At 32.8% G+C, this 16,149-nt stretch overlaps 1 protein-coding gene across 2 annotated transcripts; it reads right to left on the reverse strand.

Moving 5' to 3' along the window:
* Positions 1–312: 312 nt before the first annotated feature.
* Positions 313–15,625, reverse strand: bel (ATP-dependent RNA helicase bel). Of its 2 annotated transcripts, none has more exons than XM_068772260.1 (13): positions 15,404–15,625; positions 14,743–14,839; positions 11,496–11,675; positions 8,925–9,199; positions 7,605–7,748; positions 6,455–6,663; positions 6,093–6,218; positions 3,946–4,300; positions 3,548–3,674; positions 3,051–3,203; positions 2,450–2,645; positions 1,301–1,476; positions 313–1,081 (listed from the first exon to the last, which is right to left on the reverse strand). In XM_068772260.1, the coding sequence occupies exons 1-13, from the start codon at positions 15,446–15,448 to the stop codon at positions 984–986; spliced, it is 2,181 nt and encodes a 726-aa protein (XP_068628361.1). In that variant the 5' UTR covers positions 15,449–15,625; the 3' UTR covers positions 313–983. The 2 variants fall into 2 exon arrangements, with proteins under 2 accessions (XP_068628361.1, XP_068628360.1); XM_068772259.1 differs by having other exon boundaries at positions 8,925–9,211.
* Positions 15,626–16,149: the final 524 nt, after the last annotated feature.

Raw genomic sequence — 16,149 nt, forward strand, 5'->3', positions numbered from 1 at the left:
GTTGCACGCATGGTCGGTTGGAAATACTATCTAATATAGGAAAGGATATACTATATTGACAGTATTTTTAAATATTTAGAAAGATCCACAAGCACATATAGCAGCAACTTAAGATGAAATTATACGCTTGTCGTATGAGAAATTTTTCAGAAATACGCAACATTAATTTTAGTGCTTGAAAAAAGTTACTGCTTAACTTTTTTTATGCACTTTCCATATGACATTAACAACGAAGTATGCAATTGGTAATACATAAATAATTTCAATATTACTTACAAAGGCACGAACATAAAGAAAACAAAGGCATCTGATTCTTAATTTTTATTGGTAAATTCACATTCAAATTATTGACCATGTTGTTGGCGGGTGTTATAATAATGGGATTTCTACTGACAAAATTTTATTATTTTTATCCACTATGATACTGTATCGGTACTTCACAAAATCTATTTCTACTGAATTCGACTGCTACAATTTAAGAGTGCATAAATGCTTCAAAATTCCTAGGTCAGACGCGGCCATCGGAAAATAGATACACATAAAAATCGAAGACACAGTTACATCATCCGTTAACGAATCCACGATACAGACATCAAAAATATTTCTATATTAATTGTCTACTCTCACATAATCATCACTGAGACGAAATTATAAAATACGTGCGTGTCATGACGCGATGGGAACGTGTGACCGTTTGCAATGTACGCTACGAGCGTCGGTTGTTTGTGAAGCACGACGGGAGGGTAGGAGACGATATTAAAAAGAGAATATTTAATAGAGCGGCTCAGCCCGCTGGCAGGAGACCTGAGATTCGGCGCCGGCGGGTTGCCGCACGCAAACACGTGTGTGTCGCACCGCTCACGACGGTGAACTAATTAATGAACGGTATTGATGTTGTCCGACTCGGCGAACGAGTTGCGGGGTGGAGGAACAATTGTTGCTCGTGTGGGCGGTGTGGCGCGCGGTGCGAAGTGGCGTGGTGCTTAGGAGTCCCACCAGTCGGTGCCTCCGCTGCTGCCCCCGCCGCCGCCGTATGAGCCGCCGTAGTTGCCACCGTAAGAGCCGCCACCATATCCAAACCCTGGAACATTATATTCTCACTTTATTCCATGCCTTATTTTATAGGATAGTAAGAAATGGAAAGGCAATACATACCTGCTAGTCCTGGTTTTACTAAAACAAAACTAGCGACTCTATGAATTTTGAGAATGCACAGTTAAAGTTCAGTAGGAAAATAGATACCTAATAAAGAATAAATATACTACTATTGTTGTGTGTAGTGTAGATAAAATATTATTACCAGAGCCACCGATGGCAGAGGGCCCCGCGGAGCGCGGTGGCTGGCGAGACTGTGTGCGATAATCCCGCGCACCAAAGCCGCCGCCTCCGCCACCGAAGCGACCACCGCCCGATCGGCTGCCCGCTCGTCGACCGCCACCACCCAGACGACCATCAGCAGCCGTGCTCGTCAACCAACTGGAAATAACATTACATGTTATAAAAATCTCAGAACATGATATATCTAAAAGTTTTATTTTCTTTCATACATATTTACGCCTCTAAGAATAAATTCCAGAAGCTGTTTTAAATCTTTCTTTTAAAAAATTCAAGGTTTATGTTAAGGTGAGATTCATCAATTCAGCTTATTTTTGTGTTAAGAATAATATAGGAGATAAACATGCCTGAGATAATATCATAATGATTTCCACAAATAAATAACTTATAACAAGCAAAGGTTATATGATTAGCGTTAAAAAAGTAACTAATGAGTTTCTCTCCTGGTTCTTCTCGTTAGAATCAACATTCCAAACCTGGCAGTATTCTGTAACTAAATATTAAAATGTATATATCATAGGTGTCTTGATTTTTCAAAGGTGCTTAGCAAAGCTAAACCAAAAAAATATTAGTTACATTGTTTCATATAACATAAGAACACATTACATAAATTTTACCTTGTGCAATATTACTGACTATCGTCAAATTTAGATTTTAATTTCTCAAATCCTATGACTACAACTATTAAGAATATTATATTTGGTTTAGACTTTTAACGAAGATAATAAAAACGCATAATAATTAGTTTAAACTGATCATTGCTTCTTCACTTTTCAAATTTGTATTACTAAATTGCATACTATAGATGATAGAGACATCAATCATATAACATCCTATTTAAAGCAATAAGCGCTAAAAGTTTATGTGTAACTGATAGCAAAAAATTTACTTGGATGCAGATTTTTAAATCCGGTTTTTAGCAATATTTTTAAGGAACAAAGGCTCTTTGATGATTAATATATTAATTTAACGTGCCAAATGTAAAAAAAAATCCTAGTATTCAGAAAGAGTCATTACCAATCTGTGATAAGCTTTCTCCATTACCTATTGCCTACGCCTACCCTCTTTATACTTAGAGATATTTTTATGATGAGGTGTAGTGCATAAGACTTACTTTGGCACATCTTGCTTAGCTTCAACTAGCAACTCCACGAGATCGCGCGCCAGGCCGCGGTTGGAGTCATTGAAGAAAGATGTAGCAACACCGAGGTTGCCCATACGGCCTGTACGGCCGATGCGGTGTACGTACTCCTCCACGTCCGACGGCAGATCGAAATTGATCACATGACGCACGTGAGGTATGTCGAGACCTGGCAACAAAACGTTTTTTTTTTCTTACTGTACTGACATTAATAAATTTACGTACGAAGGCGCGTAACCAGTAATGAATCTTCCTATGCAAGACCTTAGTTTATCTTTCAATGTCACCAGCCCAGGACAGATTTTTATGGTAAAAATATGGATATATAAAATGCAATAACAATGAGCTTTAAGTTGTTATAGTTAATAAAAGCATAAAAGTGTGAAAAACAATACATACGATATTTAAAATTAAAAAACAATTATTTATTGTGAAGCTTCTTTAATTCGGTTTTTTTTTTAGATTCATATGACCCAATATTGTTAATTTTAAAATTTATCGCATTAACACAGTTGTATCTACATTAATACTGTGGGAACTACAGTGTAATCCATGAAACCTGATGTAACATTACCTCTAGCAGCAACTGCGGTGGCCACGAGTATGGGCGTTTGCCCGGAGCGGAAGCGACGCAATGCCTCTTCGCGTTCACGCTGGGTTCTGTCACCATGGATAGACGTCACTGGGTACCCCTCTCCGTCCAAATACTCTTCTAGCTGATCCGCGCCTGTGACAGAAATATAACATTATCTTTCTAAATACTATCTTTCTAAATAATAATTTTAAATGTCCTCAAAGATAAATTTTGTGACGTTAGTGGATTATTCTGACAAAATCTAAAAATTGAATAAAAATAGTAATAAAATAAAGAGTTACTGAATTTATTTTAGCCTTTAGGGTTATTGCTTTATAAGAAATAAAACAGCAAAATTGACAACATATTTGGTAATAAATGGTTTCATTTCATTACATATTATTTTCAATTTTTATAATTTAGATATCAAATTTTGTTAATTTTTAGTGGGCATATAAAAAATAAATTAAAAGTTTCACTATTTAACACATACATACCTTTCTTAGTTTCAACGAAAACGAGAGTCAGTTGATCTTCCTCCGGCCGCGAACGTTGCAATAAGTTGGAAGCATTTAACAAGTCTAACAAAAATGATCGCTTGTGCGATTCCTCCACCCACACAACCTAGAAATTAAGAGGTGAATATGTTAAATACATACTAAAATATTTTATGATTGATAAAATGAACTTATAGATAAGCTTCTACGACTTCAGTTACATTGTTGATGCTGCTAGAGAAATTGCATACTCTCATGCCACGAAACTTAAGGGGTATTATTCTTTATCTAGTGCAAAAATGGCATTGTATTTTTATGTCAAATAATAATGAATGTATATGTAATCCCTTTTATCGATAAAATGAAATAAAAATTTGGTTACATAAACTAAGGCTTACTTTTTGAGTGATATTCTCTGACGTGGACCCAACGCGGCCGACAGCCAAGAAGACGTAGTTGTGCAAAAAGTCCTGCGCTAGAACCTGAATCTGTTTGGGGAAGGTGGCAGAGAACATGAGAGTTTGTCTTTCGCCTGTTTTGGGCATAGTGTGGCACTCGACAATTTTGCGGATCTGAGGCTCGAAACCCATGTCTAACATCCGATCGGCCTCGTCGAGGACGAGATGGCGGCAATGGTCGAGAGCGACGCGGCCACGGGCCAGCATGTCCACCAGGCGGCCGGGCGTCGCTACCAGAAGGTGACAGCCGCGCTCTAATTCGCGAAGTTGATCTGGCACTGGGGAGCCTCCATAGCTGTATTCAAACAAAATTTATTTATGAGTACATTCTACAAACGGAAATCTTTTTGGTATTTATTTAAAAAACACAGCACGATCTCGCTTAACATTTAAGATAACTTACATCAAAGTAGAGCGTGGAAGCGGAACAACGAAAAGCGAGGCTATCTTAACATGTAAATAATAATGGAGATAAGGGAAGACAGGCAGAAAACTGGTTAGGTATTGAATTTATTTACATTTATTTCTCACAAAAATAAAAACAGTTTTTATGAATATAATATTAGAACAAAAATTCCAAATCAGTCAGATCATTCAGTATATTGTTTCCAATTTTTTGCCTTTTTGTCAAGAAGGCATTTAACAAGTTCGCGTTTTCCTTTTGTGTTTTGTTAGAAGTTATTGATAAGGAGGTAAAGCATCTATAACACCCTCTTGCTTTTGAACTCTTGTCGAAATTTTGATATTTTTCACAAATTGGTCTTTTTAGTTTTGTTTAGTTAGTGTTCTAAATATTTTTACAAACACCATCGAAAGTTCTTTTCACTCTTCTTCAAAATCACTACTGCCAATATTCACGTTTTCTTCTGGTTTAGTTAATTCCTTGAGCTCATTGTTATAAAAACTAACCATTGTTTCTTAAATTATTTCTTCGAAATCTCCTACATTTACCCCTCCTAAAACAGTAATTCCACTATATCTTCAATTATTTCATCTGTATCAACGAGAGTATCCGATATCTTTGCTCTTACTTAAATTCTTCTTACATAAAATTATTCTTGCATATTCCTTTCAAAGATCTTTCTGTTTTCTATGTGATATGATGATTGGTTCTCTTCTCACAGTTTTCAAATAACTGTTCGCCGCAAATAAAAAGCCTTAGAATTAGATGTAATGCCTTGATCTATTGGTTGTATTAAGGCAGTTGTGTTAGACAGCAAAAACCCACTACGACCGTAAATCGCGTTGTTAATTCTGATACATATGTTGGGTGGCTTGGGGCATTATCCATTGATAGTAGTACTCTGTTTGTTTTTTTTTTAATTTCAATAACATTTAACCCAAAAAAAATTCTAGAATATCCATGATTTTCTAAAAGACATCTAAATCACAGGAAAATTTGATTTAGATATGTCTTCCATCACTCTTAGATTTTTGGAGTAGTAAACTACTGGTTGCAGAGCTTGAGATAGTAACAGCTGCCTATGACATTGGTATTTTTTCTTTATTCTTAAGAATTGTCTAATCACTTGATTTTAGTTTCCTGTAAAATTCTTTTTCTGGTTGCTTTCATATCTTGTTTTTCCTTATCACCCATGATAAAAACTAATCATCATGTTATTTGTCACTATTAATTGTTATAATATACAAATTTATACTTACAATAATGTCAACAAATGTTTCAAATGACAAATTTGCATCTGTAAAGCATTGCATTTAACAAGAACCACAACCACACTGTTTTGGATATGTTATGTACATGTTAAAAAAGCACAAAATTTCTGAGAATCCTTAGGTTGATATAAAAGAGTGCTAAACAGAACAGTGTTAAGCGGGGTCTTACTGTAAAACCTGTGTATGCTGTGTATTGTCACAAAATATTAATCAAGTGAACTGGTACAAAAGTAAACTATGATTAGGTTAACATTAATTAACATCAAGAAATTACTTTGGGAAAGTAAAAAAGGATGAACAATAATGCAGTGCCGCAAAGAAAAATGAATGGTTGTATATAAAAGAAAACAATAATTTTTGTGTTTTTGTTATAAATAATTTTTGGTGTAGATACTGTTATGATGGCAACTCACACTACACAAGGTCGCACACGGGAACGGTAGGCGAACTTCCTAGCTTCGTCGTAAATCTGAGTGGCGAGCTCTCGTGTCGGGGCCAATACTAATCCCAGCGGAAATTGTTTGCGCCGGTTATATGATCTAAAACCAAATGAAACGGTACTAAAATAACATTTAAGACTAATTTAGTAAAATAACTACTGTTTAATTTTGAAATCACCTGTAAAATATAAAGAAACATGACATAAATCTCTAAGATGAAAACAATGAATATTTATTAATTTTAGAACGCTAAGGAAACAAGTAGATAATAATAGTATACGAAATACTAGACATTTTATTTAATTTTAAACAAATAAAATTGTGTTACGACTTACGCCTGTTTCACAGGTCCCGCTTCGTACATCTGGTTGAGTATGGGCACTAAGAAGGCAGCAGTCTTGCCGGAGCCCGTCTGAGCGCACGCCATAACATCTCTGTGGCCCAACACTATTGGAATAGCGTACTTCTGTACCGGAGTCGGCTTGTCATAGCGAGCCATCATAATGTTCGAACGCATTATTTCCGTCAAGTTAACGTCCTCGAACTGTTTAAAATAAATAACATTATATCAATACAAGTATCTATGCCAAATTTATAGCTTATATATGTCCCTTAATTAAAATGTGATCAAATCCTCAAAAATTGAAAACAATAAGAATTAACTCAAGTATTCTTCATACTAGAAAGCCCACATTTCAAATATGTAGTACTAGTGAGCTAGACTTATGTTACAAAGCTTCCGATATATAATAGTATATATTAAACAGATTTCCTGCCTTCCATCAACAATTGTCGGAAGCTCAATAAATTAATTTATGTACGTATGTTTAGAATCCCAGGCTAATTTTTTGAAAAAAATTGTAGATTTAATCATCTGTTCTATTCATCAAACTTATAGGTAAAGGAATATAAGTGCACAAAATAATACAGTAAATACTTATTTGTATGTAGAATTAACAAAATGTGGAACAGCCAAGTTTTTTTTCCTTATCTAAAAACCAATGAGAAAACTGATAGCAAATATTATCAATTATATTATCTACACCAGTATATACAAAAACTGGCCAAGGCTGTTTATATTCAATTTACTTTTTAACCTTTAATGAATTAGATTTATTACATGAATTGACTATGTGACAAGTACAGAGATAATACAAAGTTTGTATTATGCAACTGTAAGTACAAAAGATTTATTATTATAAATATTGCCATGTTATAAATTAATATTTAATGAATAGATTATAACTAATTTTATTAATTGAATCAATTGTCTGTATGTTCAGTTCCAAAAAGTAGAGCACTCAATTTCTTATTAATAATTTCTTTAATTAAGTTTGCTGCTACACCATATCGCAAATAATTGTGAATGACCTTTAGATACTGTCATCAAATTAAGACTTTAGAAAATAGTAGATAAAACATATAAATCGCATAAAAGGCGATTAAAAGATATATCGTTATAGATTGATCAATAAAATAGCTTACGCTGGTAATGAAGTTCGGTACGCGGTCGCCGCTGGCCTCAACCGGTATGTCTTCATATTTTGAGAAATTGATGCCTGTGTTACCAGTGCCAAACAGCTCCAACTCCTGCCGCTCGTCGCGAGGTAGCGGGATCGTCCAGTCATTCTAATCGAATAATAAATTAAAATAACAAATATTAATTTCGCAAAAGTTCTTGAATCCTAAATGCCATGAAACATTATTTTAATATTTTTATAGATATTAATAATTTTATTATTAAATATTTTTACAGAATAATTTGGTCTCAATTGGAATACCCAAACCGAGGAATCGAAGGTTCGGAGTAACCCACCCTCCCTGTGCCACATAGGTTATCTGATACAGAGCAAGAAAATGTGCGAGAACGAGGTTTTTATGTCCTGCAAAAAATACAGAAAATAAGACAAAAATTTACCTACAACATAAACACTAAAAATCCAAATATTACTTTTCCATTGAAATGATTTACCCTGTATTGTCAGTAATTATAAAAGCAAGTTTATAAAGTTTCAATCAATATTAATTAAAACAAATAAATAAAAACATTGCACCAATAAATTTTTATTTAATAATAAAATTAACTTTGAGTGGAAATCCTGGCTAATTCAGGATTTCCATTCGAAGAAACTAGTAGAAATTATACTGAAATAATCAATATAATAGAATGAACTAAATTACAACTAATAATACATGAGATGTTCCCCAGACTTTTCCATAGATCACTCTCAAAATTTAGCTTGTCCTGGTAAAAATAATATCCTCAAATGTGTATTTGATATACATGAGAATTTATATTGCAGCCGAGTTCTTGCCCAGAATTAATAGTTTTGAAAAAGTGATCATTGATTAATCAATTAATCTGTTATGCTGTAAGGGAAAGTAAAAAATACTTTTTCATTGAGAGGTGAAATTAGGCCAACATTTCAGTTCTTCATTATTGAAAGCAGATAAAGTTTTTGGGATCCCCGGTTCATCATCATCAAATCCGCCGATATGCCAAAGGTCATGCCACGTTCTGCCCGCATCAAGCTACTACCCCGCGTTAACTAAGTCGTTGGTCCATCTAATGGAGAGCCTTACCGTACCGCTTCTACCGGCTCGCGGTGGCTACTTGTGAATCTTTCGGATCCACGGGCCTACGCTTGCAAGTTCAAAAAATTCTGATTCTTGTACTTTATTGTTATTTAAGACTTGAGCTCATTTAATATAATTTATTTAACGTCAACTTATTTTTCAAAGTTGAAATAATAATCCCGAATCTACAATGGCGCGCTTTTGAGTTGAGTCATTATATGATCTAACCTCGTCCCTGCGGGAGCTCGTGCGACGCACGTCATCGGAGCCCCAGCCGTGTCCGCGCGATGTGTTGCGCTCCTCGGCGCGTGGCTCTGGTTCCTTCCAACGGTCGTTGCGCGGCGGCGGCGGCTCGCACTCATCATCGCGGCGCACATCCCGCTCGCGGCCTCCGCGCCCACCCCCACCTCTGGGTTCCCCACCACGCTCACCCCCACGGTCGCCCCATCTCTCCGGCTCCGACCAACGCTCCGACTCTCCATTTTGATAGCCCGGATCACGACCTGAATCACATTCTTTATCAATATGCATGTAAGCATATGAAAAGAAATGTATAAAAATTGTTTAAATTAGTTATAAAATTATGAAATACTTTTGTTTAGCTAAAGATTTTTAATACATACAATGCATAACGGCGAAATTTATGCTAAATCCATTTTCTACTGGTTAATCATTGGGACAGTGCAGAGTTAAATTAAGGAAGGTAAGTGCAATAAGTAAATATCATAAGAGTAAAAAAAATCAATGAAAAGGCAACAAACATCAACAATTAATAATAATTTATAATTATTACTAATAAATGAACGAAAAATTATTGATTTTAAAATTTATGTCTCACATTACAGTACTTACAAATAGCTTCTTTAGTTTATTTTAAATAGTGCTTTAATTTTATGATTTGCCGAAAAATTTTTAAATGTATTTTGTGGGCGGTCAATGCGTTAGTACCGATATTACTTAGATAATTAAATTAGACCAATGAAAATATATGTACACCCAAAAAATCTTAAAAGAAATCCAAAACTGGAAATGCAACTTATATACATTACGCCATTAACTTTTAAAGTACTAAAAAATATATTATAATTAAATGCCACTTACATTGTTCTACGAGAGGCGTGTAAAAGAAAAAAGTTTTAAAATGGAGTTAGTTGTATAATGTTCTATAAAAGAATGTTATTTTAATAACTTCTTTCATAAAACACGCTTTAGTTATGGTTTATATATATAATGGAAATGGTATTTGCAGCTAAATCTTCTATAACGCGAGTAGTTCGTGGAGCATTTATAAACAATCTTGTTAGAAACAGAAACAAGACAATCTGTTAAAATACACTTAAGTATTTATTCATAAAGATATTATTGTATGAATCCTAAATTTTATTTTAATGAAAAGATTTATACAATTTATATGGAAGTATTAAGATATAATTAATGAAGTTATTAAATCCGACCTTAGAACCAAATGGTAAAGCATACTCCTCTAATACAATTCAAACAACAAGATTTAAATTTATCTACTTAACATCATTTTATTAATATTAATATAATTTAAAGTTTAAAAATTATTTGGGTGTTTATATGCTTGAATTTATCACACAAATCTCTTGAATTAATTTTTTTGAAAATTTAAATTATTACCTATTATAAATTTTCGATAACAGTACATTTTTGGTTTGAAAAACATAATACGGACGACCATGTTATAACAGAGACGTCACATTTAAAAACTAGCTTATAGTAGACTTGATTTTTTTATTTTTATATAAATAATTTTTTAAAATATTAAATTATTTAATTCTACAAATTTATGCAATTATAGCGTCAAAATAATTAGTTTGGCTGATAATGCTAGCGTGCTATTCAAAGATCACCATTTGATAATTTGCAAATCAAATGTCCAAACTGTTTTTCAATATATTCCAAGTTCCTCATTGTTTGCTTTGTTAGTAAATCATTAAGATGGAAAAAATACATGGTGATCCATGCATAAAGACAGTTATGTTTTAACAGGGATTGGTGTTGGTGGCATGATTAAAAATCCCACATCATTTGAAATGATACATAACATAATGATATGTTAACTTATATCATAAAGAACCATGGAAAATTGCAATATCACCATTTACAAAATAGTGTATTTACCAATACTATATTTGTCTATTCTCAATCAATGATGACAATTTAAAAATTAATTCTCTGCTCTGCAAAATATTGGAGTAGTGATTCCTGTATTTTTATCGAAGCATATTTGTTTACTCACGTTTTCGCTTACTTTAACTTGTATAAACTGGGCCTAAACTAAAGCAATTAGTTTACATCTAATACTTATTTAAATGTTAATGTTGACGCCTATTTAAAATCTATTTAAGGTAATAGTTGAATTTAAAAACGGCCTGTTTGCTTTTTTTGGGGGAAGCTCACTGTTGCGGACTTAAGAAAGCTGAGGGAGAATGACGCTTAGCCTAGACCTCATTTTAGGTATGCAGTTATTCTCGTAGGCCTCTTGCCTGATCGCTCCATGGAGTGACCTGGCGTAAGGCCCCTCGGGAGTACACCAACTTGCCTACCTAACTTGGACTTCTAATTGGTCGGTGTTGCTAATACATGGCTAAGTGTCTCTCGAACTGCTACCGCCTCCGTATACTAATGATTAAGGTTACCGCATGCAATCCTTATGGCTCTAACGACCAATTAAAATTGGCCTCAATGGTTATTACTAATCTATTATGTACACGATATTAATACTAATTACACAATGTACAGGACATATCTAAGTCAGTGTTAGGTTGCACTCACCGCGGTCCCTGCGCGGGTATCGCGAGTCGTAGCCGCGGTCGTAGTCACGGTCGCGGTCACGTTCGCGCTCGTCGCGCCGACCACCACGGTCGTAGTTTCTAGGATTGCCTCCGAATGATGAACGGATGTCGCGCGACTCACTTGGACGAGTCTCTAAGCTTTGACGCTTAGGCTCTTCCCCTGTTGACAGAAACAATATATTGTACTTTATTCGACACAGGACTTTCTCTAACCTATTCATACATTTTTTGTTTATATTGGCCTCATAGTACCCAACCCTTAGATTATACAAATGAACAGTATATTTGCCCTTAGGTTTGCAGCTTATTTATGACAGGTCTTAATTCCACTGTCTCAGAGGACTGTACTCATTAAAGGTGAGTGCCATGTGCGAACATGTAATGAAGTTGTAGGGCGCATGATAGTCCAGCTGTAGAGGATTGTGACCGCAGGTTCGATTCCAGGGATAAAATCTTATATATATAATTTACACTTTTTGAATTAATTATGAGATTTCCATTCCTCACAAAGAAGTTTCCAGAGAAAGTGCAGCACGTACCCTCCCCCACATAGATATTTTCGGGGTAGGCCTATGCTTGGTGGCCGTCTATGTCACTATTTGAAACATTGTCATTATCTGGATTTACTTTTAATAGTAAAAATAATTCACCTAAAGTATTGCTAAAACGAAACTTGAGAAAAGCTATATCAATTCAGCTAACTGGAAAGAGAGAAAAAAGAAAAATATTGAAAAGAAAATAGTAGAGACATTTTCTTTTCCTCTTCAAATCTTATAATAAATTATAACCTAAAAGTCGTCCCAGAATTGTCTTTGGCTAACCTTCAAGTTGATTACAATTAATTCTAACAGTACAAAGTTAGTAACATTTTTTCTTCATTATTTTATCTTTTATGTATATCTTACAGGCTCCATAACATGTGTCAATCACAAATTAAAGAGATGTCCGTCTGAAAACAAAAGTGTAAATAATCAACATCAGTTCATTGTTCTTTAACTCAGAGACTGGCATTTAAATTATAACACATTTGTAGATTATTTAATGAGTAACCAGTTTTATAGTAGAAATTCACCTATTTATTACTTATTCATATATTATATAGTATTATTTTATTTATAAGTTATATAGTATTACACAATATACTTTTCATAAAACAACATATTTTTTTAATGAAGTTATGATTTTGACTTTATTAATGAATACATTTCAGTTGCACACACATACAACATACGATGTAATCTATAAAGGAAATGTTACAAATTGATAAGAAAATACTGATTTCCCTAATCTTTTATAACCTATTTTTTATACAAGTATTTACATTTACTCTTCTAAAACCTTACATAAAACAAAATAACCCATCTGGTTCTTCATAGTAAACATAGTTTGCCTGTCAAATTTAATATTTATTTTAACATGATTTCACTCAACTTCTAAACAGTTTACATAACCAATTATAAAAAAATATTCTTTTTGAGAAGTATGCAGGTACTATTAATTCTAAATATCCAGCAAATTTTCAATAGTTTCGTTATGATTCATGACCAGACATTGTTTAAATATACAAAGTAGTATATTATAAGTAAATAACTTTCATTTTTTATTTGCATATTCTAGACAAATGCACTTATTCAATATTTTTTTAATATTTAGCAACCTGCAACCCCATAACAAAATATTAGCACCACTATGACTATTTTGTAAGCAGAGGATTTTCATCATCATGCAATTTTTATTGAAGGCCTATAACTTGCATTGGGCATCTATTGCTGACAGCTGACATGTTGAAAATTTTTGTTATCAGGAAAGTATTTGAGCTATCTTGCCTGATGTTAAGTAAAGATGAAGTCTACATTGGTATTTGTTGCCCTAGAAGATACCTATTTATCCTTGACTGAAAAAGCTAGCTGGAAACAGCAATGCTGGTAGATCATGCCATTCTTTAGTAGTTTGTAACTACATAAGTAGTATCAAAACGGTTAGTGCGGGTTGAAAGGATTTCAATCATAAAGGATGTTGGGAATCCAAGTCTGAATGAAGAAAGAAAATGGGGGAATTTCATGTAACTCTAACATACACTCAACTCTCTCTGAAGATGATGATGGAATTTTTAATTAAGATTCTTGTTTTTCAATAATACTTGCCTTTCATCTTATCAAAAGTCATTTTTTGAATCTTAATCCTGCCTTTCATCAATAATCTAGTTTAGTAGTATATCACTATCTTTCTATGCACCTAACTCCTTCGCAAGCTTTAATCTAAGTTATATTCCTTGACAATGACTATATCTTTCTATTTATGAGATTCTGAAGCAATCTTTTCAATATCCTTTTTAATAACACACACAACAATAATATTATCAATTCTTTTGAATCCAAGTTCATGTTCACAAGAATAATTAACATTTACTAAATATTTGCAATAGTAAAATGACAATCAAATCAATTTATCAAAAACACATCCATTTCCTACAAGTGCAGTAGAATTTATAAAGTAACAAGTACATCTTTACCAGGCAAACAGTATTTGCATGTTAATTTGCCTTATGTCATCAGTCAGTCTATCTATGGATTGATGATAACAATGAAACAGATTCAAATAGTAAGTATACCTGTAAAATTACACATTACAAACAATATGACAAAAATATGGAAAACAAAATTGATAACAATTTCTTTTTACTAATACAACTTTGCCTTTATAATACAATACATTAGCAGCCAAAACTATAGCTGAGCAATGAATAAACAAACCGCTTAAACATCTTTTTATTTTTAATTGTAACATTCTTTTAGCTCACTAGAAAAAATAATAGTACTTTTGTACATTATTTCTTTAACAATGTAATTGAACCTGTGTATATTTTATATGTGTAAGACAAAGGTTTTGCAAAATGTTAAACATGTAATAAAATACATCACATGTGTAACTTTAAATTTTTGCATACTAGATTCATGAATTATTAAAAATTTTAAATGAAAATGTATTAACTAATTAGAATTAGAAAAGATGTCAATATAATTTTTTTAATTTACATTAACAGTTGTAATATCTCTCATACCATTACTGAAACATCACCATTTTTAAAATTAAAATAAAATGTATCATAGAACCTTCATTTTTACAATTCATGTTTATTGTAATAAAGATTTTAAAATGTAATATAAATGAATTATATACACAAGATAATATTTATGAAGACACAAATGGGTGAAAATGAATATTACCTTGAGGAGTGTTGGCTTGCAACTGCCTACGCCGATTCGGAGGGATGTATATGCCAGCACCCTTAGAAGCCTGAGGCTGCAAGTCCAGACCAGCAAGCTAAAAGCATATTTAAAAATAACCATAAGCTCCAGGGGCTATCATTTATGCCCAGAAATTAAGGTTATATTCAATTATGACAAATTAGTTCCTAGACAGTACATATATTCTAGAGGTTTATTGTTATAACCAAATGTTGTTAATTATTAGGTACGATGAATAAATTAATAAGTGTGTATTTATTTATTTTAATTCAAGGAACTATGAATTTTGGTATTTTTTAATCATATTTAAGAAAAATGACACTGCAGTTTAACGTGTCAAAGAAATTACTATTATTAATATTGCTTGAAATATAGACTATCTTCTTATATCTAATGATAATTTACAACAAAAATGGCTATGTCTATAAAATCAATCAGATACCAAAGAAGAACCTAAGTCGCCATGTTGGTTACACCGAGACACGTAAAGCAATTATTTGTAATCGGAATCGACGCAATGTCTTGTTATGAATAAAATTAGACACCTTTCTTGAAAATAAACTTAATTTCTATACAGAATATGTTAAAAATGGGGTAAAACAGAAAATCAATACTAAGCGTAAGTACATGAGGTACAGACCTGCTGCTCTAGACCTGTTCCATTTTGGTTGGTAACATTACTCATATTACTACCAAGCGGTACGTTTTTTTGGGAACTTTGCTCCAAAAATACTATACAAACACAGTCTACAATGAATTTTGCACAAACACAAATTCACAAAATCACATGAAAAAGCGACAATTTTTCTCTCCGAAAACACTTTTCATTCGCAGTTTTTGTTCTTCTTCGATAGGTTTTGTCTTTGCTCAATCACTCACATACTCATTCGATTTCCGTACATTCCACTCCCATCAAGTGTTACCTATGTTAAAATATTTTAATATACTATTTATTGTCTTATTGGATATTACAACATTCATAAGACTACAATTTCTTATAATAAAGAATAGAATTCTTTAGCGTAAACAATATTTTTGTGCTTACTTTAAAAATGTTATAATTTTGTCATATTTTCGTAATCACTTTTAACTTTTAAATTTAACTAAAATGTATAACAAATTCAATATCTGAATTGTTTTACTAAAATGACGCGGATGTTTTTTTTTATTATATAAATAAATATTGACGTTTTGTCGATATATTTGTTTACTTACGCTGCAGTTTGTCCTTTACAAAGTCATTAAATGAACTTAACTTCATCTACTTTTGTCTTTCATGTTTATGTAGTTTACAAAATTTAGAATATTTGTATTTAATCCAGCATTTTATTAATTTTTTTTTTGAATTTTAAGCAGACATCTTGCAATTAATAAATTAAAAAAAAC

The sequence above is a fragment of the Battus philenor genome, unplaced genomic scaffold (assembly GCF_028537555.1).
Source record: "Battus philenor isolate CCGP_79_NKW_IND1 unplaced genomic scaffold, ilBatPhil1.0.hap1 SCAF_5, whole genome shotgun sequence".
NCBI classification, from domain to species: domain Eukaryota; kingdom Metazoa; phylum Arthropoda; class Insecta; order Lepidoptera; family Papilionidae; genus Battus; species Battus philenor.

Coding starts and splice junctions, on each gene's coding strand:
- bel (XM_068772259.1), bottom strand. CDS start 15,448: ATGAGTAATGTTACCAACCAAAATGGAACAGGTCTAGAGCAGCAG. Junction 14,840..15,403: donor GAACAGGTCTAGAGCAGCAG/GTCTGTACCTCA, acceptor ATATGCTTTTAG/CTTGCTGGTCTGGACTTGCA. Junction 1,082..1,300: donor CTCTGCCATCGGTGGCTCTG/GTAATAATATTT, acceptor ATAATGTTCCAG/GGTTTGGATATGGTGGCGGC.